The following is a 26,358-nucleotide window of genomic DNA, read 5'->3' as shown; positions in this document are numbered from 1 at the left end:
TATTCTCACCGTTATGTGTGGTTACACGATGGCAAAAATGCGGAAATTGTCACAGATTTTTCAAGAACGAAGAATGTTTCGAACGGCATCAAAAGTCGGTTAATGGGGTAAAAACTCTCTGCCAGTCAGTTCAACGTTGCGAAAAATGTCACAAACTTCTCAAATATCGTGATGGGTCTCACAAATGTAACGAAGTTTACTGCAAAACCTGCAAGTCTTTTCAGACGTACGACCACCTGTGTTACATTCAACCACTCACCGATAGAAAAAAGAACCAAGAATCTGACGAATCGATGGAAGAATTTGAGGAGGATGACTCAGACAGCCATGGTAACTACGTCTTTTACGATTTTGAATGCACGACCGACGAACATTACACTCATATTCCAGATCTGTGCGTAGCGAGAATTCCACAGAATACGGAGAAAGTGTTCAATGGTTCACGTACCTTGGAAGATTTCTGCGAGTGGGCATTAGAAAAAGAGCATAATGGAATGATTTTCATCGCACATAATTCAAAGGGATATGATGGAATTATGATTCTGAAATACTGTCACGATCACAATATACTACCCGAAGTCATCATGAATGGTTCAAAAGTCATGCAACTATACATCCGTCGTGCAGATATCAAATTCATTGATAGCTTGAATTTCCTGCCCATGGCTCTATCTAAACTTCCTAAGACCTTTGGCATAGACGAGTTACACAAAGGCTTTTTTCCCCACCTGTTTCCAAGAACCGCTGGAGACAGTTACAGAGGACCGATACCTGAGGATTGTTATTTTGACCCAGATGGTATGAATGAGGAGGTTAGAAAGAAATTCTACACATTGTACAATGGAGAAGTAGAAAAGAACTCTGTTTATGATTTACGTAAAGAACTGCTCAAGTTCTGTCGGAGTGACGTACGCATACTCGAAGAGTGTTGTTTGGCATTTAGATCGATGATGATGGATCTCACCGAAGTTGACCCTTTCAGTTGTTGCATCACGATCGCCTCCGTGTGCAACGTCATATTTCGAAAGAATTTCCTGACTACTGATACAATCGGTGTTGTGCCTGAGAAAGGTTATCTCAGCGCCCAGAATCAATCCGCAGATGCTATAAGATGGATGGAATATGAGGCACACGTCAATAATACGCGTATTCAACATGTTCGTAATTCCAGAAGAGAGATGAAAATCGGACCTTATCACATAGACGGATATGATGCTTCTACCGAAACCTTGTATGAGTACTACGGTTGTTACTTCCACGGGTGCCCAAAGTGTTTTCCCAGAAGAAATGAAACGAATCGCAAGAATGAACTCAGTATGACATCCCTCTATGAAAGGCTACTGGCGAGGGAAGAGTGGTTGAAATCGAAAGGATACTCGCTAGTCACCATGTGGGAATGTGATTTCAAAAACCTGATGAAGAACAATCACAAAGTCGAGAGGTTTGTTGGAAACTTAGATATCTCAAATCCTATCAGAGGCAGAGAGGCTTTTCTCGGCGGTCGTACTAATGCTCTGCATCTGTATTACGAGATCAAGAAAGGCGAAAAGATAGAATATATTGACTTTTGTAGCCTCTACCCATACATCAATAAGACCTCGCGATATCCAGTTGGCCACCCAATAGTCGTAACTAAAGACTTTATCGTCAAACCCACGGACTATTTCGGTATTATCAAGTGCGATGTTTTACCTCCAAGGAAATTGTATATACCAGTTCTACCTTTCAGGGTGAACAACAAACTGATGTTCCCACTCTGTTCCAAATGCGCGGAAACCATGAATCAAGACAAATGTCACCACAGTGTCAATGAACGTCAACTGACGGGTGTTTGGTGCACTCCGGAATTGAAAAAGGCTGAAGAAGTAGGGTATCACATCACCAAGGTATATGAAGTTTGGCATTACGATGAGTCGGCAACCTACAACCCCAAGACTGGAGAAGGAGGGTTGTTCACAGAGTACATCAACATGTTTCTGAAAATTAAACAAGAGTCTTCTGGTTATCCCGAGTGGTGTCGCACCGTTGAAGACCGAACCATGTACATCCAAAGATACCACGAAAGAGAAAGTATCGTCTTGGATAGAAGCAAGATAACCCCAAATCCAGGCCTCAGAACTCTTGCCAAGCTAAACCTCAACTCATTCTGGGGAAAGCTGGGACAGAGATCAAACTTTGGACAGAGCACATATGTAGAAACGTCCGCCAAACTGTTGGAAATGTTGATGGATAGTACAAAGAATGTCACAGATCTTTCTTTTGTCTCTGACGAAATGGTTCTTGTCCAGCACTGCGATAAAGAAGACTACATTACCGAAGCACCCAATACGAACGTTGTACTGGCTGCCATGACGACGAGCTATGCCCGACTTAAACTCTACAGTGTTCTGGAGAAATTAGGTAGTAGAGTCTTGTACTTTGACACAGATTCTATCATTTACATCCAGCGAGCTGGAGAATGGGATCCACCAACAGGTGATTATCTTGGAGATTTGACGAGAGAAATAACACCAGTGGATAATTACATCACGCATTTTGTATCGGGAGGACCGAAGAATTACGCATACCGACTACACAAACCGGACAAAAGTGGGAACAAACAGTGTGTAAAGTGAGAGGGTTCACCCTCAATTACAGAAATCAACTGGAAATTAATTTTGACTCCATGAATCGACTCGTTCGGAGAACAAGCGGCCCTCTACATGTCAAAGACCCCGAAAAATAATGCGCAAGGGAGATAGAATATTCAATAGAGAAGAAGTTAAAACATACGGTTTAGTGTATGACAAACGGGTGATACAAGACGATTACTGTACCCTCCCATACGGCTTCTAAAAACAAAACAAAAAATATATAAATAAAAGCGAGATCATCGTTTACCTCCATTCATCCATTTGAACCTTGAACAATCACATTGACATGGATTCTACCAAATCGGACATGGTTCTATCACTCATCTATTCTGGCTTATGTACACTACCTTATTTTGTTTTGAACTGGATGTTGAAAAAGTACATTGAAGAACGTAAAAAGAGACGCGATAACGAGCGAGGTCCTATTATATCGTCATGGATGCAAGATTGAAACACCCATTTACCTCACTTGTGTGCGGTCCCACACAGTCTGGGAAGACGTTTTTAGTCAAACAGATATTAGAACAATGTGACAGCGTGATATCTCCACCACCAGACATTATCTATTGGTGCTACGGTGAGTTTCAGCCAGCCTATTTGGAAATGATGAAGACAGTGCCTCAAATTCGCTTTATCGAAGGGATACCTCCAGATATTGGTAGAATAATTGAGCCGTCTAAAAGAAACTTGTTGGTGATAGATGATCTGATGACAGAAACGGGTAACGATAAACAAATCACCCAGTTCTTCACGAAGGGATCTCACCAACGAAATTTATCCGTGATACTGATTTTGCAAAATCTCTTTCATCAGGGCAAGCAATCGAGAACCATCAGTCTCAACACGCACTACATTTTTCTGTTTAAAAATCCAAGGGACGCATTACAAGTCAACGTTCTGGCTAGGCAAATGTACCCCGGAAACATTAAGTTTCTTCAGGAGGCATTCACCGATGCCACCCAAGAACCTCACGGTTACCTCCTCATGGATCTGATGCCTGACACCCCTAAGGAAATACGCATTCAAACGAACATACTTTCATCTCAAGTACCGATAGTGTACGTGAAAAAGGTATAAAAAAAGACAGTCTTCCACCATCAGTCATTTCATCATGTCAACCCGCATGCGAAAGAACGCTGATTTTCTCTCTGTATTGCACAAGGCCAACTCAAAACAACAAAAGGGGATAATTGCGGAGCCTCTAGTGACTTGATACAGTGTCTGTGCGAATGCTCGCTCAATGTGTTGAAAGGGAACGTCCAGCTATCACCTAGTCAGAAAAGAAAATTGGCGTTGTACGTGAAACATCTCCGAGCACTGTCCAATAAGAAAATTTCAGTCAAGAAAAAGAAAACAATTCTGGTTCAGAAAGGGGGTTTCCTGACCGCCTTAATCGCTCCCTTAATTTCGAGCATACTCCCACCTTTACTCGGTCTTAAATAGATGGAATCAGTGAAGAAGATGGCTTTAGTCCCTGCTGAACTATTATCTACTATCCAAAGCCAGAATGCTCAAATGACGAGACCTGTGGTGAAATCATTGACTTCCCTGGATAGAGACATGAATGGCATAACGCAAATGGAAGAGTTGCTTGAAGATGAAAAAGTCAAACTGTACCAACAAGTTCTGCGCAAGTACTTGTTGTTGCGGGAGAAGAAAAACGAACCGATTCCAATCTCCGTTACGCAGCAATTACCCAGCGCTGTCCCTGTAGCCAATCGGGAATATCAACCCGACAAAGACGGTGTACCGGATAAAATTACAACCGAAGTCTTACAAAGTGTTCCTAAGAGCATGCAGAGAAAAGCGAAGCTTCTACTTCAGAAAGTTAAACAGAACCAACTGGTCGACTGGGGTGAAAACGGTGAGTTAATTATTGACGGACAATCTGTGCCAGGCACACACGTCATCGATTTAGTCAATGATTTCTTATGTAAAAGGAAGAATTTCACCCCCACAGGTTGGAGAGAATTTGCTGAAGTTATGAAAATATCAAATGTTCCTCAAGACCTTGTTGGCAATACGGATCGGTGGTCTTACATGCATAGCAACACACTCAAGGGGAGAGTTCCGCAGAGACATAGACCCCATGTGGTTTCCACTCCCATTCATCCTCGACACACTTGGGTGACATATTAAATAGAACCCGTCGCACCCCCTCGATCTCACTTTGGTACAGTCAGTCGTGATGGATCCACGTTGTCCTGCTTTGCTTTCGTTTATCGAACGTATCCACTGCCTCTTCGCGTGTGAAATAACCACACCCGTAAATAATGACGAAGAAGACGGGTACCATCCTAGACGAACTGTTTTACGATGTCCAAAGTCCTGAAAGTTACGGGGGTTTGAATTCCCTTTACGCTGCCGTAAAAAAAAACAAAGAGAGGAAAAAAGAAAACCAAGTCGGACGTGGTTGAGTAAACAGGATACATACACTCTGCACAAACCCTCTAGACGGTCCTTTAAAAGAAGGAGGGTGGTGGTTTCCCAAGTTGACGAGCAGTGGGAGGCCGATCTATGCGATCTCTCCTTGATATCCAGATACAACAGAGGATACAAGTTCTTATTGACGTGTATCAACGTTTTTTTTCGAAATATGCTTTCGTCGTACCTCTGAAAGACAAGAGAGGGGGGAGTTTGGTCAAGGCAATTCGGAAAATACTTAAGAAGGGTCGTCGCCCTGACGTTTTGCACACGGACAGAGGAACTGAATTCACCAACAGACTTTTTCAAAACTACCGCAAGAGCGAAGACATTAAGTTCTTCACTACAGGCAATGAGACTAAAGCCAGCGTTGTGGAGAGATATAACAGAACCATCAAGGGAAAAATTTTCAGATATTTCACGAAGAACAACACGTTGACTTATCTGCCTGTATTAGACGACATGGTACGTTCTTACAACAATACCCATCACAGAAGTATAAATACCAAACCCTCACTTGTTACCTACGCAAACCAGAAAAAGGTCAGAGACATATTGTATGGTGATTAAAGCACAGAGAAAAGGGGGAGGAAGAAGATTTATAAACTCGGTGACAGAGTCAGAATCAGTAAAACCAAACACGTTTTCAAGAAAGGATACCTGCCCAATTGGACCGAAGAGGTATTCACGATTGTTGGAGGCCTCAATACGCAACCACCTGTTTACAAAATTTCATATTACAATGGTGAAATGTTGGAAGGTACTTTCTACGAAGAAGAACTTCAGAAAATAGTAAAAGAAGGATGATGCATTGTACATTGTGGAGAAAGTACTGCGCAAGAGAAAACGTAAAGGCCGTGTGGAATATTTCGTTAAGTGGCGTGGGTATGACGATTCGTTTAATTCTTGGATCAGGGACTTGGAACGTTTATAAATACCTTTCACACGATGACCTGATTCATTTCAAAGATCATCATGTCGGGGCAGGATTTCTTTTTGACGCTCCCTAGTAATTCTTCGCTTGATGTGTTCCCGAACAACACGTTGACAAAATACACTGTCAAACTACCGAGAACGGTTTCAATAGATGGCAATTGGGAAGTAGCGTTGGCCGACATCCACTACCCAAATTCATGGTACAATGTTGTACATGGTGAAAATAGGATCTTTTACGATGCCTCACCCAGTCTGAGAGATCACGGAGAAGTGAAATTGAATCCGGGCTACTACAACTTGATCGAAATGATTTTAGACGTGATTCGAGAAAAAGGTCTGCCAGATGAAATACTGATGACATATAATTCGAGGTCTAGGAGAGTGACCATTGCGGTCGAAGAAGGAGCTCATGTAATCTTGATGGGCGGATTGGCCGAACTGTTAGGATTTCCCACAAATACAACAATTACCTTGCCGATGTTAGAAGTTTGTATTCCCTCTACGTGTATTGCAATATAGTCGAACACCAAATGGTCGGTGATGTTTCCGTACCTCTCTTGAGAATAGTCAACATTGAAGGAACCCACGGTGATAGCGTCAATCACACTTACAACAAACCATACTTTCTCCCAATTCGAACGTCAACATTCGAGACTGTGTAAATTGATATAAGGTCTGATACGGGGGAGAAGGTGCCATTTCAACCTGGCCGTGTGATCGTGACGCTGAGTTTTCACAAAGCTCGTCCTTCGCTAGTGTGAAGAAAAAGAAAATGAACAGACATCGACCTTACACTCCCCACGTGGGGGTTTATAGAAATTACTACATGAATCAGATTGGACGGGGATCTGTATTTTCTGGCGCGAGACTGCAACGCGGATATGGAATCGGAAGTATGTTTTCTGGATTGGCGAGATCGGCCGCACCTCTGTTAACACAAGGTCTGAAAGCAGTGGCAAAACCAGCGCTCGATGCCGGTTTGGGTATTCTAGGTGACGTTGTACAAGGGAAAAACTTTAAAAAAGCGGCTTCGAGTAGAGCAAAGACTGCGGGTCATCAAATTACTTCTTCAGTATTGAGCAATTTATTTGGAAGACCCTCTCAAACAGGGCGAGGACGCAGCATCAAAAGGAAGAAGACAACAACGAGACGTGTCATTTCTTCCAAGGCTAAGAAGAGGAGAAGATCTCCGGATATATTCGACTGAACATCATGGCTTTTGTACACGAACACTCCTGCGAATGTGCAAAGACTGAACTCGATCTCTTTACTATTCCTCCGACACAGACAAGTATTGAAAAAGGAAGTTATGAAGAGGTAAACCCACTCACGAATATAGCCGATGGTCCGATCGAATTCGTAATACCTTCGGCCGGAAGTGACTACATCGATATTGGTTCTACGCTTTTGCACATCAAGGCTAAAATCACGAATGCCAACGGAAGTAATTTGGCTGCGGACGCCACTGTAGGGCCTGCAAACTTGTGGTTGCATTCCCTCTTCAATCAAATCGATGTGTACCTGAATGGAAAGCAGATTTCGGACGCGTCTCCTACTTATTCTTACAGAGCCATGATCGAAACGCTATTGAATTATGGAGGGGACGCCAAATCAACGCAGATTGGTGCTGCAATATTTGAGAAGAACACTGCTGGAAAAATGAATGTCGCAAACCCGAGAGCCGATGATGATGATGCTAACATGGGACTCAAACGTCGATACGCATATATATCGCTCAGTAAGACGGTCGACATGATCGGACGAATACACGGAGACATATTTTTTCAACCAAAGTATTTACTCAATGGGGTGGAAGTTAGACTGAATTCACATCGAATATTAAGCAATTCCTTCAAGTTTCGACGACAAATCAGTTCACCCTCTCGCTTGACCACACAGTGTAACTGAATAATGAATGGTTCAGATAATTTCTTTTTAAAATGAGCGGATTAGACCAATACAATGTATTGCATTTTATTATTCGGGCAATATTTGTAAAATAAATGATTGAATGTATTTATTCATTTCTTTCTTTCTTTCTTACGAAAAGCGCACGCTTTAAAGAGTGTTCCTCTTTGAGCACATCGTTATTTCCCAAATTACATTTCGGTTGTCCTGTGACAATTACGCATATACCTTTCTGTAGTATATGTTCACCGAAACAAGTGTCAATATATGTAGCCCATCATCATTTTTTTTTCATTCAAAATCTTTCTTTTACTCAACCTACAGTGCCAATTCTGAGGCTAATTTCAACGTAACAAAATAACATAGGGTACAAGGCGATATATTCAAACAGATTTGTTCTGTGCAACACTCCCGGTATAAAGTACGTCACAATAGCAGCAGCCTGTTCTACATTGGTGTTAGGCCTGAATACACGGTGTTGTCATAGTGTTGCTATATCATGATCCATAGCGGTACGGTGTTGTGTGGGCCGGCGATCTAATACAATTAACGCCCACTTTGACAACGACGTGGATCGAGGGCTACATGGTGTATAATATAACTGGTCATATACATCTGCCACCTCAGGCAACCGGTATTTATATACGACCTAGACAGGGGGGACTATGCGATCACATGATACTATATTAGTTGAAAACTATTCTATTGAAAGCTATTACATGACGACACGTCACTATTCAGTCATACAGTTTTATTGTCCTATTGTTATTAAATTACTCGTGATCGTAAAGTCCATAGTTCAATGGTGTGTATGAGTCAAGTAAAAATTGCGGCAGTTTCCATGCCATGCCCGCAATATTTTCTCATAATTCAGTGGGGTGTTGATATAATTATTGCATATATTTACATTACTATAAGGTATGCTCGTGAATTTCATGGGATTTTTTCAATTATCATTGGTCAATACCAAGTATAAATATCAAATCAAGCTATTGTGTAATATAATAGGTTTGATTCAATAATTTGTCGTGAACCTTATAGATATGTATGCATTTCAAGCAATTATCGCAGGGTAATTGTTTCGGTGAAACACATTTCAGTTCGAATAATTCTCCGAAGCAAACACAGTGTCACTGTTTTGATGTTATCGACGACTCATGAGAATTTCCATTAAAAAAATAAATAAAGTTGTCGTGAACATTGTAACTGTTGAAAACTAAATTCCCTTGAGCGAAAAATATCACATCAGAATAATTCAGATGTAACGCAAATTTATGACGATCAGAAAAATTTATCTGACCTCTTAGGTTATACTTCCGAACTATTATTATATTATATATTTAAGTAATAAACTCGCCGAAGTCGGGTAAATGCACATTTCACGACATATTGTGCAATATCAAGTGGTATACCCAACTTCGGCGGGGGATTATTGCTATTATATTATACCAGTATATTGACAAAAATGTGCACAACAACAGATAACTTTTCTGACCTTTTACTGACTGTATCAACGCCATTTGAAATACAGGGTCGTGTACAGTTTGTACAGTTTTAATCATTAATACAACGGATTTTCCACGTTTTCATTCCGGAGTTTGTACAATTTGGACTGCAATTTGCCCATTGAAAGTACAGTAGTGAAATCAACCGCTTTTGTGACTCATTATCTACTTGAAACTGTGGATATTTGACGTTCTGCGGTACTTGGTTCGACCAAAGTTTGACACAAGCTGGCTCCCGGTGGTGTATCATGTACAGTGACAGGCACGGCGACCAGCACTGCAACCTCAGTCCCAATATCTGATGCGGATACATCTTTAGTATAACCAATATTTTGTGACAGTATGCCTGACAAGTTTTGTCGTTGTTCTGAGGTAAGTTTGTTGGTGTAAGATAGGATTCTCGCATCGTTTTTGTGACACGTACATGATATGCCCTGTCTCAACTCCAGCCGAATGAAGGACTTTCCATGCCGGCGCTCTGTACAGTGGAAATTACCTTCATCATCTCCTGTCATTTATTTATCCATAGAAGAGAATTACAATACCATATATCGTCGTCGAATTCTGCGTTGTCCCGTGTTCTTTGAAACAGATGGCAATTACCCGGGTGCAATTTCAATGCAATTTTGTCAGCAAGAATTTGATGCCGCAACGGGACACCGGTTGTTATTAGTGGCAAACATTTTTGCCTGTGACTTTTTTTTTGCATTTTTTTTCGCCCTTCAATCCCTCAATCTCATCTAGTTGGTCACCAGTTAAACTTAAAGATCATGTTTTCTTTATTGGAGGTTCGCGTGCATTTAGGCGCCGCCCCTCACGGTGTTAAGGGACGGTAGTTTAGGTTTGTGTGGCGTTGCAACTTTACGACAGGTTGTCATTGAGCCATGGTTAAAATATTGGTGGGTTAGAAGTATTGGTTTAGAAGTATTGATTTGGTAAATATTAGTCGTGATATCGGCTGTAAGCACATTGCGGGTGCAGTTTGAGCCCGGGAAGCACTTGGGGCTGGTCGAGTATTACGCATGTGCGTTCTTAATTTTGCGGAGGGAGGGATACATTTTTCTAATGTCCGCAAAAAACAAAAGGCATACTTTTCAAAAGACGGACAGCTACAGGTCAAACAGAAAGTCCGAAATTTATCGAAAAAAATGTTTTCGTTTTTGTTATTTTGCAGTACACCCATTTGTCCTAACTCTGTTAGCCAAGTGCCCCCACCGGTGGGGGGGGGGTGAATTAAAAAAAACACTCAGTACACCTGTCGGTGTACATTATACATTCGGGGTTATAATTGACAAATTAATCTAACAGTACTTTTTTATATTAACGAAATACAAAAACATAGCAATCTAAATAGTATGATAACCATAGTTAGACACAAATATACATGTAGTAACCTGCAGACGAGGTACTTGGGTGTATCACGCCACCATATTTACTGCACGTGAAAATAACCCTGTTTTTTCCGTGCGAGTGACGGTCATTTGTTAACGTCACACACATGTCATTTACAGACCATTCAACCAAACAATACAATGTCGTATATTCAAGATAATAATGACACAACCATTTGGTTTGGCTGTTTATTAGTTCACACATAAAATAGGGTATGACATTTTTTTTCAAGCGCATCAATTAGAGGAAGCGTCCTTCTTTAATTTCTCTCGTTGGTGTAAGATCGCCAAATTTATAAATAGATTCAAAATTAGAATTCGTATTCAAGAGACCAACGCTAAAGCAAATCACCTAGTCTACACAGCGCCCTCATACTGAATTGAGTTGTGTGTTTCTTAAATATTCCAATGTTCGCACCCATGTATTATTTACAGAGTATTCGTATATGAAAAGCTGTTCAATTTCAACTAAACCTCATGAAATAGTACAGCATAATGAAATAGAACTTGCAAAATACTAAATTGCGAACACTGGTACTTGTGCTTCATCAGGGGATGAAATTTCCCTTCAACTGCCATCAGTGGAGTTGATGAATTATGGCGCTGTCACAAAACTAAATTGACTATGACCTATTGTAAAAATAAAAAAAACACTGAATACGATCAAGATACTACATTAAACCTTCAGCAGTTTTGGAATAAAAGTACTCTTTTCGAAGATAAAAAACACAGCGACGAAGTTGCTGCCAACAAAAATATCATTGGGAATGTATTACACTTAGCTGCAACAAAGAACAAAAAAAGCTTCACAAAATGCCAAATCCCAGAGACAATCACAGAAAAATATATCTTGAACATAAAATGCTCTTTGCTGAGCACCTTTTCTAATTTCATGAAATAAACAATAGTCTTCACACGCGATATATGTCACGTGGTGTTTATATCATGTAGTGCGTTGACTGTGGCACTTGAATCGATTGGAACATTTTTGACTATACAGAGCACACACTAGTCTTACATATAAGTAAACAATACATGTATTATATGATTTTTTTTTTATTTATTCATTTATTCATTGAGTCAGCAATATATAATTCGGGACAGTCGTTGATATAGTTGTAATCGCGTACATCCAAAGTATACATTACTCCCACAACTACGTTATCAGCGATATTGCAAATCTCAAATTCATTAACTTAATTAATATTTCAAATTATGTAATCAATATCTAAAAATAAGCTTAAATAAGCTTACTCCAATGAAAGATATTTTAACATTTTGCGTTCACTACTATAGCGATGTTAATCGCCGTTCATCAAAGGTAACGCATTACGGATATGCATTCACTGTTTTTAGTTATACCATCACTAAGTACCTGTATTGGGATCGTAGATTTAGTGCATTGCATGTCACGTTATCACATTATATTCTGTGCTCGTGAACTGTGAATGTATGGCAAGCATGTGTTTACTCTTCGCCGTAACTATCCGCCGACTTTGTACAAAACAAACTATGACTATACGATCTGATAGAACAACACATCACATTACTTCGCAGAATTCAGAAATATATCTACATCGGTATGCAGAGCAAATAAATTATTTTAAGTCAGTTGTATTCCGTAAATTGTAAGAGATGATTTGCATTTTATTATTAATACTACTGAATAGAATGTGTTAATTCTATTATAGGTGTATTATAATGTCCATATTGCTAAACAAATGTATGTATTGTTTTATTTTACACAAACAAGGTTTTGGTTTGGCTGTTTATTAGTTCACAAAGAAAATAGGGTTTGACATTTTTTTTCAAACTTATCAATTAGGGGAAGCGTTCTTTTTTAATTGTTGGTGTAATATCGCCAAGTCTATAGATATATTCAAAACAAAAATTCGCATTCAAGAGACCAACGGTAAAGCAATTCGCCTAGTCTACACAGCGCCCTCATACTGAATTGAGTTGTGTTTTCAAATATTCAATGTTTGCACCAATGTATTATTTACTGGGTATTCGTATATGAAAAGCTGTTAAATTTCAACTAAACCTCATGAAATAGTACAGCATAATGAAATATAACTTGCAAAATACTAATTTTCAAACACTTGTATCTGTGCTTTATCAGGAGATGAAATTTGAATTCATTTGAAGAAATCTACCACCCGAAATAGACGTAGTGAATGGGCTCGTGGTCACCAGGTATAGCGAGTTTCAGGCAAAATCCCCTTTCAGCCTCCGTTATATTGTGAACAATTGCAGTGAAATTGTACCCGATAATTGCCTTCTATTTCTGTACAGAGCGCCGGCGTGCAAAGTCTCAATCGTTGAGACAAGGCATATCATGTACGTGTCACAAAAACGATGCGAGAATCCGATCTTATACGTTCAAACTCGCCCCAGAACAACGACAAAACTTGTCAAGCACACTGTCACAAAATATTGGTTATACCAAAGATGTATCCAGATCAGATGTTGGGACTGAGGTCGCCGCGCCGGTCACTGTACATGATACACCACCACGACCTGCCTTGTCTCTAACTTCGGTCGAACCAAGTACAGCTGAACGTCAAATATCCACAGTTTCAAGTAGAATGATGAGTCATATTATTTCACAACTGTACTTTCAATGGGCAAATTACAGTCCAAATTGTACAAACAACGGAATGAAAACGTGGAAAATTCATTGTTTTAATGATCCAAACTGTACACGACCCTGTATTACAAATTGCGTTAACGCAGTCAGAAAAAGATCAAAAAGGTTTTCTTTTGTTATGCCAATTTTTGTGTTTACGATGCACTATTCTATAAGGTTACGTTTCTTTTCCACGCGGAATGAAAATTAGTCTGTATTCAATTTGAACTGTGCATTTTTCTGATCGTCAAACATTTTGGTTACTCTGATGTGATATTTTTCCCTCAAGGGAATTTATTTTTTAACAGTTACAATGATCATGACAATGTTACCAACCTTCAAGCAAGATTCGGTTGAAAATACATTTATCTCAGGGTGGGTACCGTGGGAACACAGTTGACTTCTGATTTCATGTGAGTGCGCACACAGTGACGACATTCGGTTGAACACCAGACAAGACACAGATCAAATATGTTTAATTTCAAATATATATTCAGCATAAGCAAATGAAAACACATCAAACAACGCATAGGCAAATCACAACTTCAATATTAAGAAACCCCTAAACTCCCCTAAAACTTGGTCAGTCCCTGACTATACCAAATACACTACCATAACAATTATACACACAGTATGGTCTACATTAAACAATATTGTCTCTCAACAACCAAAGGTATAATTATAACACATATAATTATCTGTCTTAACTATAAACACCTGTTTTACACAACAACAATATAATTACACAAGAGTCACTGTAACCTTAGTACATCATATGTCCCTGACTATCTAGTCAAAATACAGCAACACAATCCTCTGCTCGATACTAAACTGAATGTCATGTCACTACGGTAGTACAATGTATACACAACAAGTACTGTACAATCGGTGATGTATCCACAGTCAGCTGGCATCGGTGTTGCTAGGTGTATATGATAGAGGAAAGTTGTGCAACCAAATTTGCCAAGTTCGTAGTTTTTCGCCGATAAAAAAATAACTGAGACAAAAACTCACTGTTTTTCTGCATTTTTGTAATAAAGACATTATTCTCTATCAATAATCCGCCAAAAACAGGAACGATTATACTAATTCTTGTGTTTTTTCGAGGTTTTTCGGAAAACCTACGATTAGGCTGCGAAAGTAGAACATTCCGGAGGGGTGAAACGGAAGAGCCACATTTAACATGTAAAAAGAGAACGCGTATTTTGACCTCTAAGTGGCCAACCAATGACCCGCGTCCATCGCCTGGCTAGGATTTAGTTACAGCACCCAGACAGTCTGTGGTTACAGCTTCATGTTCCAAGTAATCGCAAAAAATTTACATTACAATAGAAAATCATGAAAGACTCCCATGCAATTAATAGCAAGTGAAATTCCTGGGATTGAAACGTATATTTTGAAGTCACTGATGTAGACAATGAATAACTTAACAAGTTGGCATAAAGACAAAGGTAGTTTTTTTAATCAGTGCTGAATTAGAGGCTGAAATTATATTTGAGGTCGTTGTCATATAAATTGTTTATTTCAATTTCTCCTGAAGTCAAATAGAGTACACTGGTGAAAGGATATTTTGTAGGTGTAGTTTACATTGTGTATTGAGTGGTAGGATTGGGTGTCATACAATTCATTCATTTCCATCTCTTATGAAGTCACATAGAATTTCACTTAATGTATTTTCGCTGAAACGTTTTTAAGCATTACATGTGAATCTAATTTTTACTGTGCTGTGTCAAGTCTCAATAGAGGTTGAGGTTTTTTTTTTAATACATTCACGCTAAATGTATCTCACCCTACATTTTTATGAGAAAAAAGCACGGACATAGCTCATTCTACTCAGCTTGAGTATGGGCATAAATATACTGTTTTTATGTCTATTTTCATTACACAGAAAATTGACCTGAAAGTTGGGGTAACTTTTCACCAGCAACGGCTTTTAACTACGCTGTGATTTTTGTTGGCTTTGCTGATTGTATGTTACTGATTGAAAAAAAAACTTGGCCCAGATTTTTGAATACTTTCGCCCAAATGTATTACCTCCCACCAGTCTTGTAATAGCAGTGTTCAAATGATCATGCTTTTCATTTTGGCTAGTTGCGCACTGGTAAGAGATCACCGGCGCCGACATTGTTACATTGTATCAACGTAATCCCAACGCAACTTTGAACTTTGAATGAACTGTAAATGCTGCTTTCAATCTAGAAAATACTATCGCAAAACGGTTGGAAATAATACATTTAACGGTAGAATATGTCCTAGCAATAAAATAAAGTGACTTCTAAAAACTGAATGTTATTTTGCGAACTCCGTACACGGTGCCCGGTTTTAGTTATAACTGACGTTAGCTTCACGTTCATGTCCTAGGATGGCAACAGCCGAAAACATATTGTTTTTTGAGCGGGACGTATCGCCAACCAACCTACCGGCTTGTTTTCATTGACAACCGAGCTATTTTTATTTTGTAAACAAATTTTCGTCTGCTATTTATATCCAGTTCAAATCGTCCAGCAACATTGTCAGCATATCACATCACATGGAATACTACGATTGAGAGAACTTGGTGTATGTTGACTGAGTTTTATAAACCCTCAGACTGAAGGGCTCTTGGAAGATCCACCCGCAGTAAAATTATCGATTGCCATGGAGGCGCAACCATTAACATCAAAGTACCAGGAGGTTTCTGCTGGAGACGTTGTAGCATTACCAAGTTCCAAATTAAGATTACCAACGCCAAATGAGCGACATTTTACCCGGTAATCAAGATTCATTCAGTCCACGGCTGGCAAGCAACATCACAAGTGATGTTGTAGTGTGCAGCTCAGCGACGACTGCTATCGACGAAAGTCATCCCGTCAGTGGAGTATCGCAGTTGCACGGTATGTTTGCCAATGTACAATTCTGTGGAGGAACTTTTAACTTCAACATAAATTTAAACTATGTATGACTGATTCGAAACGTTCCGTTGAGATCGGACAGCTCCCTATCGTACAAACCTGTCACCATTGTATTCAAACGAATCACGTGGTGTGCTGTTCCATTCTCCTTCAAACCCGGGATTCAATCAATAGGGGAGTTTCAGTAAAAAAAAAACATCGCAAATCAGGCAAATTCAACATTTTCAAACCAGTATACTAAAATAGAAATGCTCAGTGATGCAAAAGAAGGATATATATTACTTTTCAGTATACACATCTCTGTTGGAACTATCCCTCACATATTCTACTCCCAATTATTCCTGTTACATACTCCCATATGTGCATCCATTTTCCACCTTGGTATCACCCGCACATGAAAACAAACTCTTAATACAACGCTGAAGCATTTGGTAGTAAGGTAGACCCCTCTAAAAACAATTGCGAACCTGTGATTTCCAAATTGCATCATTCTTGCAAATAAACCTTACTTGTCTCAGTGTGTTTCGTTTCTGCCAAGGGTCGAGCCAACCACATAAATATGCATTTCACGGCTCTACAAAATGAATAATCTACAATTTCCTATAGTTGCTGGTCCTACGTACTGATGATACAAATACAAGATATACAATACACTTTGTCATACACTAAAAAAAAGGGTACGTCCAGTATACTAAATTGTCAGGCTTCGATGTCAAGCAACTCCCAAGTATTAATATGACTCTTTCAAATTGCTCTTGGCGCTTTCAAGTCCATTACGCAATGCATCGTTAGTAGGAAACAACTTGAGAGCTTTTGAGTATATGGATGCCGCCGCTTCGTAGTTATTTATTATCATTCGTGACTGGGCCTTGTGTAGATAGGGTTGCGGGTCATCTGGGTCTTTTGAAATCATCCAATCAAAGTGATAATCAGCCCATTTAGCAATGGGAATATTCAGTTGGTCTCGTTGCGATAGAAGCGTCTTCATTTCTTGATATCCTTTTTCCAAATCGCCATTATCAACCAGGGCAATACAGTAGTGGTATCGGTAGATAGCAGCATCTTTGTCGTCATCTTTATGAGTAGTAAGCTCTATTGCCCGCTTCAGGTGTTGTAGCCCTTCATCATATTGTTTAATACTGCAAAGAGACCTGCCAAGCCATAACCTAGCACCGTTGTTCATTTGCTCCAGTTCAATCGCACACCTAAAATGGTGAATTGCTTCGTTGACGCTTTGTGTGTTCGGTTCAATTTCGAAATTTTTCATTGATAGGGTGAGCTTTCCGAGATGAGCATGTGCAAATGTGCTTTTCGATGGATACTCAGCAATAACACGTCGATATATAGCAATAGCTTCTTCCTTTTTATCGTTGTTTTGGTAGTAGTGACCCAACCTATCACAGATGTATCTGTCACCTGGCGATAACTCAATTGCCTTGACAAAACACTTTTCTGCACTTTTGTCAGAATGTTGGCGGTAGAACTTATTTCTCCAGTCTTCACAATTCCTATATGTGTGAGAGTAGTCTAATACTTCGCCAAGGATCGAGTAATGAGATGCATTGTTCCCGTCGTTCGCAATTAAATCCAGCAAGTAGTCTGACAGTTGGTCAAAATACGCAGGCGCATCTTTATAGGGAATTGAGTAACCTGGTAATGTAGTTCGTTTGATCCGCCGAGACATAACAAGAACAAGCTCTCGCAAATACATAGTGTTTTTTTCAAACTGTATTGCTTGCTTGAGAAACCGTTCGGCATCTTGGTAGTGCTTGCCACCAAACCGAACATAAAAGAAGCCTCGTTCATATTTGGCGTGGTTCTTCTCTCGTTGGATGTCATTATGCGATAGCTTACCAAGCTGCTCTGCTATATCGGCTTTCTAGCACTCTGGTTGTTCATTTATATATATTAAGCTGGCTAGCGAAATTAGATTGTTAGAGTCGATCGTTATAGCCTTGTTAAAATCTTCTTTCGCTTTGTCTAAGTTGTTATCTCTAACGTACGAGACGAAACCACGTAAGTTATATAGTACTGCGAGATCAGGTTCGTCTTCGATCCACGAATTCGCATTTCGCCATACACGGTCCAGTCTTTCTTTTCGTGTATCCAGATCCCAACAAAAAGGTAAAAAATCTTTTTCAGTCAACAGTTTCTGTGCAAACTCTTTTCCAACGCATGTTATGTGGTTTGCCATGTTTGCCCCGTGAGTACAACTGCTAACAATTCAGTTATTCTGTTCTATATTTATATACAGTTTACGTCATGGAAATTCCCATGAGTCGTCGATAACATCAAAACAGTGACACTGTGTTTGCTTCGGAGAATTATTCTTACTGAAAGGTATTTCACCGAAACGATGACTCTGTGATAATTACCCTCAAGCAACAATAGCGGGTTAGCTGGAAATGCATACTTTTGTATAAGATTTATTATTGGTTATTGAATCAAACCTACTATATTAAACAATAGATTGATTTGATATTTATACCTGGTAATGACTCATAACAATGAAATTCATGAGCACACTTAGAATACCTAATATAATAATGTTAATAAATACAATAATTATATCACTGCATTATGAGAAAAATTTGTGTGCATGGCATGGAAACTGAAACAACGGTGACTTGACTCATACACACCAATGAACTATGAACTTTACGAGCAAGAGTCATCTAATAACAATAGGACATTAAAACTTCATGACTGAATACTAACGTGTTGTCATATAATAGTTTCCAACGAAGATGCCCCCGTCTAGGTCTTACATATATACCGGTTGCCTGAGGTGGCAGATGTATATGACAAGTTATATTATACACCGATGTAGCCCTCGATCCACGTCGATGATGAGGAGATTACAAAAACTGAAATTTGTATCGATGAACATATAGTACAGAAATCTACATGCGTGATTATCATAGGACAACCGAAATGTAATTTGCGAAATAAAGATGTGCTCAAAGATGGCAATCTTTAAAGCGTGCGCTTTTTCAAAAGAAATACAGAAACAAACGAACAATTACATTCAATCATTTATTTTACAAATATTGCTCAATTAATTACAAGCATTACATTGTATTGGTCTTGTACATTTTAAAAAGAAATTATCAACTGTGTGGTCAAGCGAGAGGGTAATCTGATTTATCGTCGAAACTTGAAGAAGGAAACCACGTAAATTATAGAAAACTGCGAGATTAGGTTCGTCTTCAATCCACTCATTAATTGCCTGCCACACGCGGTCCAACCGTTTTTGTCGAGTATCTAGATTCCAAAAGAAAGGCGACAGGCTTTTTAGGTGAAGTAGTTTTTTTAGAACAAGTTTCCTACGCTGTCACGCACTAGAGATGGCTCCAATGCTGATACATGGATAACAATGATCAGTTCATCGCCGCTGTTTAATATGTGTGTTGTGTGTTGCTGACGAATTTGGAAAACCCAGTACATTGTGATAACAATATATTACCCGACACAATTGTAAATTGGACAATAACAATAGCGAATTCTACGAACCAGTGAATGGTGCCAGACCTAATCTCATTGTGTCATTATTTCTTTGGATATACGACATTGTATTGTTTGATTGAATGGTCTTAAATTACATTTGACATGTAAGTGAAAGTCAATACAAATGGCCGTCACTCGCACGAAAAAACAGGGGTATTTTACGTTCAGTAAATATGGTGGCGTGATACCCATTGACTCGTCTGCAGGTTACTAAATGAATATTCGTGTCTAACTATGGTTATCATAATGTTATCACTTAATTAAGTATAAATTGCTGTGTTGCTGTATTTCTTTAATATAAAAAAGTACTGTCAGATTAATTTGTCCATTAAGGTAGCGAGATAGTTTATTGGCATGAAATATGCCGACCTACAAATTGAAAAAAGTGCGTGCGTGAAACCACCAAACCTATATATATTTCGGTAGACCATGGTTTAAAGTTTTAATTAATATTTTTTTTTCAATATTGTTTAATGGTCACATGACCTCCAAGATTAATACGACTGGTAAATTTGTAACATGAATACAATTGAAAACTGCGGCTCCACTATGATGCCATGCCAGTGACCCCGAAAGTCATGTCATTGTGGAAAGGAGGCCATGAAATTCTATCCCGTATTTCTATTTTTTCCTTTTGTTTTATTTATTTTTTTGAGCAAGCGATTTATTCTCCAACATTTTGCGATTGTATAGTTATGCAGTCCGTTTTTGCGCAACAACAGTGAACAAGTCATTGAAAATGACACAGTCCCCGTTAAATTTTTAAAAGTTTTCTTTGTGCTCGTCATATTAAAGCGGAGGGGTTGTCGCGATCCTGTCCTTGAAATTTGAGTTCCAAGTGGCTTATACAACAGATTGTGTTCCTTGTAGTAGTATTATGGCCAAAAATAAAAACAGCCGTTATTCGGCCATCTTTGATCTGATTATGAAACACACTGATATGTATGATGTATGTGCCAAATATGAATGAAAATGGTACATAAATTGTGGAAATATAACAGTAAGGCCAAAAAGTCAGATGGCTGTCAATCGGCCATCCTTGACCAGATTTTGAAACAAATTGCCATGGACATGCATCCTAACATGTATAAAGTACATGTATGTGCCAAATTTAAATGAAAACTGACAGAGCACATCCAAGATACCGCATAAAAAAACAAAAAAACAAAATGCCTGCCAGTCGACCATCTTTGATCCAATTGCAGAATAAATCGTCATGGACATGTATCCTAACATGTATAATCTATGTACCAAGTTTGAATGACAACTGACAAAGCATGTTCAAAATACAACAATTTCAAAAAACAAGATGGCTGCCAGTCGGCCATTTTGAATCGAATCGCTAAACCACTGCATGTGCATATGTCTCACATAAAGTACTAGGCACATGCAAAGAATGAACGGAATTGGTCCAAGGGATTCTGAGATATGACTCCGGACGAACGCACGGACGCACGGACGGAGACCGAATTATAAGTCCGCGAACGGGGACTAAAAAGTGCCTCATAATTCAGTCAAAATTAAAATACGGAAATGAAGCTTACTTATAGAATCCATGCGTCCAAACCACAACTCAGTGGCAATGGCCGGAACGATGTCATTTTCGATCGTTCACGTGGATGTGCTCCGAAAACAAACACTGAGAAAACGAGACAATTGTGAATTCTCACTTTAGGGGCGATTATTTCGTGTTCAGCACATTTGTTTGTTCCAACAACTTCAAAATCAGTTATTTGGAAGCTCGGCATAAAAACAAGACATTGGTTACTGTTTTATTGTTATTATAACTCGTTTTATCGAAGGTTTTCCGTGACCATGTGAAGTTTTTCGACTGCTTACTTGATAACGCTTAGTGACGTAACTAATTATAGCCCGCGATTATGCAAAGTGGGCGGTGTTGTTGTCACATCGCAAACAGTCCTTATCATAATGGGGTGTTTGTTTTTCGTCTGTTTTATTTGAGGCTCAGTTTACTTCAGTCTCGGGCTTCAGTATGCCGCGAGTTTCAAAAATATTTCACGGCGAAAGAAAGCGACAACGTTACGAGTCGTCGGCAAATTCAATAACCCCGACTAGTGATTATGCTCAGAATGCTGTGGAAACCGCGATGACATCTGTTGGGTAAGTCCCCATGTTTTGCTCAAGTGTATTGAGAAGAAATTTTCGCCGATGTTTCGCGGAGGAATTAAAGGTGCTGTATGTTCGCCGTTAACGGCATTTTCTATAAATATGAATAAAAACATTCGCAATTACAATAGAAACGGCTGTGAAATATTTCTTTTGATATTCGTGAGGATGTGTTATTCACACTTGTAAGTGAGTTCTTTAATAGTGTGTTTCTTTTGTTTCACGCAGAGACAGCTACCCATCGGTTGCCCGAGATTGCATGCGTAGTTATCTCCCAGGAAATGTGGTGGAGAAATACGAGAGGTAAATATTTAGACAGTCATTTCAGGGGCAACTTATTTCAATGTTGTAAATTTTTTGTTCGTTTCGCCAATTTTCACAGACTTGACCTTTGTCGTGTAGCTATGTTCTTCATAGTACAAGTTTATTCCTGATTGAGCCTTCGCCCCCCAAAACAACATAAAATTAGATATAAAATTTATCATATATTTTTTTTAATTCAGAACGGTTATACCTGTAAATAATTTACATTGTAGGCAGCTGAAATACTTCTGGAACATTGAAGACAAATAAATATAAATTGTCTTATTTCTTTTTTATTTGGTAGGGTGGATAAAAAGAGTTCTGTTCTGCATTGTCAATAATGCCAATCTGATAATGGAAGATATACTGCATTTTTTATGTATTCAGCATTGATAACATTACTTTACATGTAATTGTTATTGATATTTTCTTTTAATTTTCTATATTGTATTACTGTGGAAATAAAACATAATTCTGATGTTTTTGTTTTGCTCCTCTGTTTTAAGTTGTGGCTGTGACTTCAGACATCAGACAGAGAATATTTTGAGTGACAAATTAAAAATTCCGAATTAGTCTGCATTTTCTTGGGTTTAGCAAAAGAGGACATTTTCATGACAGTGTGAATTTCTAAAAAAGGAGAGGAGCATCAATACACCAGATTTATGGAGCAGATAAGGGGGTGAAAGCTGAACATGTAATGAATCCAAGTACAACACACGAACAATTTCAGGACTATATACACAATTTATTTACATAACTGTGTTCAATCACTTAGTCACATTTGAAATCTTTTATTCTGTGTGACAGTCGCCACGTTTATGTCGTTTCATAGGCTTACTACATGTTTGACAGTGTCGTTTTTTATTTGCACTGTCCCCGCTGAATTTCGTTGACTCATATTTTGGCCCCTCTTCATATTCGAAGTGGTCTAGTTTCGAAAGTCTCTTCGTTTTGTTTACTTTCGTCTTCTTTTTTCTGTCTGTCTGTGCTTTGTAGTCAGCATTGTGAATTATGGATTTGTCGATATGTCTCCCGGCTAAAACGGCATGTTGTGTTGTCGAAATTTCCATGGCATTGTAAAACTTTGAATTGAATTTCAACAACCCACTGTTGAAGTGTGCTATTGCTAAACACAATCCTAGTATCATTTTAGTTGCGCCGTGGTTTTGCTCCTTTGGGTAAATATCGCCAAATTACATGATGTAGCAATTCATTCTGATTCTGCGTGTAGCAGTTCACTGCTCCTTCCAATAACGCAGAATCTGACAGCTTGTCAATGATTAGTTAAAGCCCACTAATCACTGCCTCAGGTATTGGTCTCTTTAGAGGTCGGTATGTGTCTGTTTCCAAAACCTTGTCGTTCTTCCACTTACACCAACTATTGGGTCCAGGTGGGCAGTCGTCATGTAGTGGTTTCTCAAAAGTACTAGAGTAATGCTTGAGAATTGCCCTGGTGGCTCTCTGCATCGCTGGAACATTGCCTACAATAAAATAAAAATAGTCAAATTTATTCAATGATTATATAATAACCAATGTGTACTTCCCAACTATAAGGTAATCAAGGTCATTCTCTATTATAAATTTTCGAACATGGCACATACTTGTATTTTAGAATAACAATAATAGGAACATGCCGATTTGACAATGAACTGGTGATAATTACCTTTGTTTCCTCGAATGGCGATACCATAGAATACCTGAAATGCGTTGATTAGTTTCTTTGTTAACAGCCCTCTTCCAGTTAATGATTTTCTATCATCAAGTTTAGTTCCTGGAAGGTAAAAAATCACATGCCCGAATGAATATTTTCAATAGGTGCTCCTATGTTATACACACTGAGTAGGTAAATTTGATTGCATTTTTATTCAACTCGGAGATGTATACTTTACACCCAGTAAAAAGATGCATGAAATTACTGTCAGACAAAAATGTAACCTGAAATACAATCAATCGGATTAAAATAAGATCTTATTAGACATTTTATTTATGTATTATTCTCATATTTATGTTTTCTATTATTCCTTTTCGCAAGTGTAATTATTTTATTAGTCTGATCATCAAAGCAAACCCCTGTAAGACGTCACGCAAACTACAACAACCAATCACAAAAGTAGTTAGATACGACATGTACACAAATGTTCTCACCACAGCATTCAAGGCCTGGTCTGATTGGTTGACTAGTCTAGTTATTTGATATCTCGTCTTATGGAGGTTGGTCAGATTTATGAGCTTCGGGGATAAGACTAAAGAAATAATTATACTTGCGACAATATGAAAAGGAAACGAAAAATATAAATATGAAAATAATAGTACATATAGGTAAAAATAAATAAAAAAAATAAATACAAGTAACATTTTAACATTACATTTTGACATGTGAGATAGACAGAGATATGAATTAAGTTTACCTTTCTTTGTTTGCCATAAGTTGTTGAGATAAGTGCCCATCCTTTTTTGTATGTGTCCAACACACTCTTCTTTGTTTACTACAATGCCTTCATCTATATATGTGTCTCTAACGGCCCCGAATGCAGATGAATCGCCTTCACCAATGTATGTTGTATACCTACAATTGATAGACACGTGTATATGGGTTAGTAGTTTTAGAAAGCAAGACATTTTAGAGGATTTTACAAACAAACAAAAGAAAAAGAAAAAAAATACAGCAATTCACAAATTCAGCAAACAATCCTTAAAACAAAAAGGACAGCAAAACAATGTCAGGAGTAAAAAGATGTTTGACTATTTTAAAATGACATTTTATTCACATACACACCTCATGTGGTGTTTTTCCTGAGATCGTTCGAATAAAACAACGGCCCCATCCTCTTCCATCCGCTTTGCTGACCCAACATGGTTCATCCTACAGTTTGGTTCATGCTCCAAGTACCACTGCATATACCCCATGTCCTTCGGTTTATCATTCTTCTTGCTACATTGTGGACATGTTGCACACATATGGTGTTTGTCCAAGACTTTACCTAAAATACACCATTCCAAAAAAACAGGTCAGACAATAAATAAAATGTACGGACGATTCGTATTACCAACTTGTAAATTATTTGCCAATTTTAATTGATTTTGCCTGCTTAAAATGTAAATGTTGGCGATTGAATAACAGATTGAGCTAAAGAAATCATTCTGAAAAGATTTTAGATTTTGAAGTGCGAACTCACAACAGCACGGCCCGACAAGTAAAAACGTTTCAGCCCATGTGATTGGCTGGCGTGTGCAAAGTGACCAAATAAAAACCAACCAATATATTTGTTACAAAGGTAAACTTTCGCTTTGCCGAAATTACCACTCGGACATCGTGGTCTTGAAAACGGTGGCATAATTTCGATTACCAATGTTAAATATTTATTTCTCAATGTATTATAATGTGTTTGCACGATTTCACAGTAAATTAGTTGGCCGAAGCCTTAGGCGAAAATCAGGCAAAACAAGAGACCGGCGGCGCCACAACAGGAAATGATATCGACGCAACAACAGGAAATGACACGTACGCCTATACATGTATTTTATATTCATCTCATTGGATTTGTAACCATGTTGATTTATTTCACATTCTTTGTTTTATTTTTCTCGGGTACTCCAGCTACCATCGACGGTTACTGCGACGTTTGCGGTTTCCTCATCATTTTCAATTTCTTCCATTTCAATTTTCAGGCCTCGCAATTCTTGGGCCGCGTCCTGAAATTCGTCTTCTAATAATTTCTCGGCTGAACTTTCAACATATTGTCGGAAAGGTGGCCCTGTTACTGGTGCTGGCAACCCTAAATAACTGGTCAACTTATGCAGGTCACTCCGTCCTTTTCCGATTGCCCGCATCCCAACTGCAACTTTTTTATTGACGTAAAACCCTGGCCCTATCTTTTTAGATGAAAAAGAGCTGGACCGACTTTCTGCTGTTCTGCTGCAGTCTTTATTTGTTCATTGGATATCGAGATAACTACAAAGTCCCTGTCGGTTTCGCTCAGCTACTCTTTGCCAACTTTGCAGAAACTGCAAATTTCGTTCTTTATAGCACTGTTCAACATCGACATATCAATCAAACGCAACTCGCCGTGTTCAAATAAATCACTTCTTTCTTCACTTGTTTCG

The 26,358-nt window shown here is 38.7% G+C and overlaps 3 protein-coding genes and 1 long non-coding RNA gene across 4 annotated transcripts; 3 read left to right on the top strand and 1 right to left on the bottom strand.

Annotated features, from left to right (window-relative positions):
- Positions 1-293: 293 nt before the first annotated feature.
- LOC146734045 (uncharacterized) lies at positions 294-2,615 on the top strand. Its single transcript, XM_085508501.1, has one exon. It carries the CDS (start codon positions 294-296, stop codon positions 2,613-2,615), a length of 2,322 nt encoding a protein of 773 aa, XP_085364627.1.
- Positions 2,616-7,205: 4,590 nt separating this feature from the next.
- Positions 7,206-7,901, top strand: LOC144355923 (uncharacterized protein F54H12.2-like). Its single transcript, XM_078010945.2, has one exon. The coding sequence runs from the start codon at positions 7,206-7,208 to the stop codon at positions 7,899-7,901; it is 696 nt and encodes a 231-aa protein (XP_077867071.2).
- Positions 7,902-21,704: 13,803 nt separating this feature from the next.
- LOC144350877 (uncharacterized) lies at positions 21,705-22,732 on the top strand. Its single transcript, XR_014931705.1, has 3 exons — positions 21,705-21,945; positions 22,180-22,254; positions 22,559-22,732. It is a non-coding gene; the product is annotated as an uncharacterized LOC144350877 (long non-coding RNA).
- Positions 22,733-23,538: 806 nt separating this feature from the next.
- LOC146734044 (uncharacterized) lies at positions 23,539-26,085 on the bottom strand. Its single transcript, XM_085508500.1, has 5 exons — positions 25,857-26,085; positions 25,031-25,235; positions 24,663-24,820; positions 23,918-24,025; positions 23,539-23,735 (listed from the first exon to the last, which is right to left on the bottom strand). Exons 1-5 carry the CDS (start codon positions 26,083-26,085, stop codon positions 23,539-23,541), a joined length of 897 nt encoding a protein of 298 aa, XP_085364626.1.
- Between the last annotated feature and the right edge of the window lie 273 nt (positions 26,086-26,358).

The sequence above is a fragment of the Saccoglossus kowalevskii genome, chromosome 15 (genome assembly GCF_978046115.1).
Source record: "Saccoglossus kowalevskii chromosome 15, keSacKowa6.1, whole genome shotgun sequence".
Taxonomy (NCBI): Eukaryota; Metazoa; Hemichordata; class Enteropneusta; family Harrimaniidae; genus Saccoglossus; species Saccoglossus kowalevskii.
The sequence above is the reverse complement of the archived record's forward strand: the minus strand, read 5'-3'. Positions and strand labels throughout refer to the sequence as shown.

Coding starts and splice junctions, on each gene's coding strand:
- LOC146734044 (XM_085508500.1), bottom strand. CDS start 26,085: ATGCGGGCAATCGGAAAAGGACGGAGTGACCTGCATAAGTTGACCAGT. Junction 24,026..24,662: donor CTTATGGCAAACAAAGAAAG/GTAAACTTAATT, acceptor TTTACCTTCCAG/GAACTAAACTTGATGATAGA. Junction 23,736..23,917: donor CGCCATTCGAGGAAACAAAG/GTAATTATCACC, acceptor ATTTTATTGTAG/GCAATGTTCCAGCGATGCAG.
- LOC144355923 (XM_078010945.2), top strand. CDS start 7,206: ATGGCTTTTGTACACGAACACTCCTGCGAATGTGCAAAGACTGAACTC.
- LOC146734045 (XM_085508501.1), top strand. CDS start 294: ATGGAAGAATTTGAGGAGGATGACTCAGACAGCCATGGTAACTACGTC.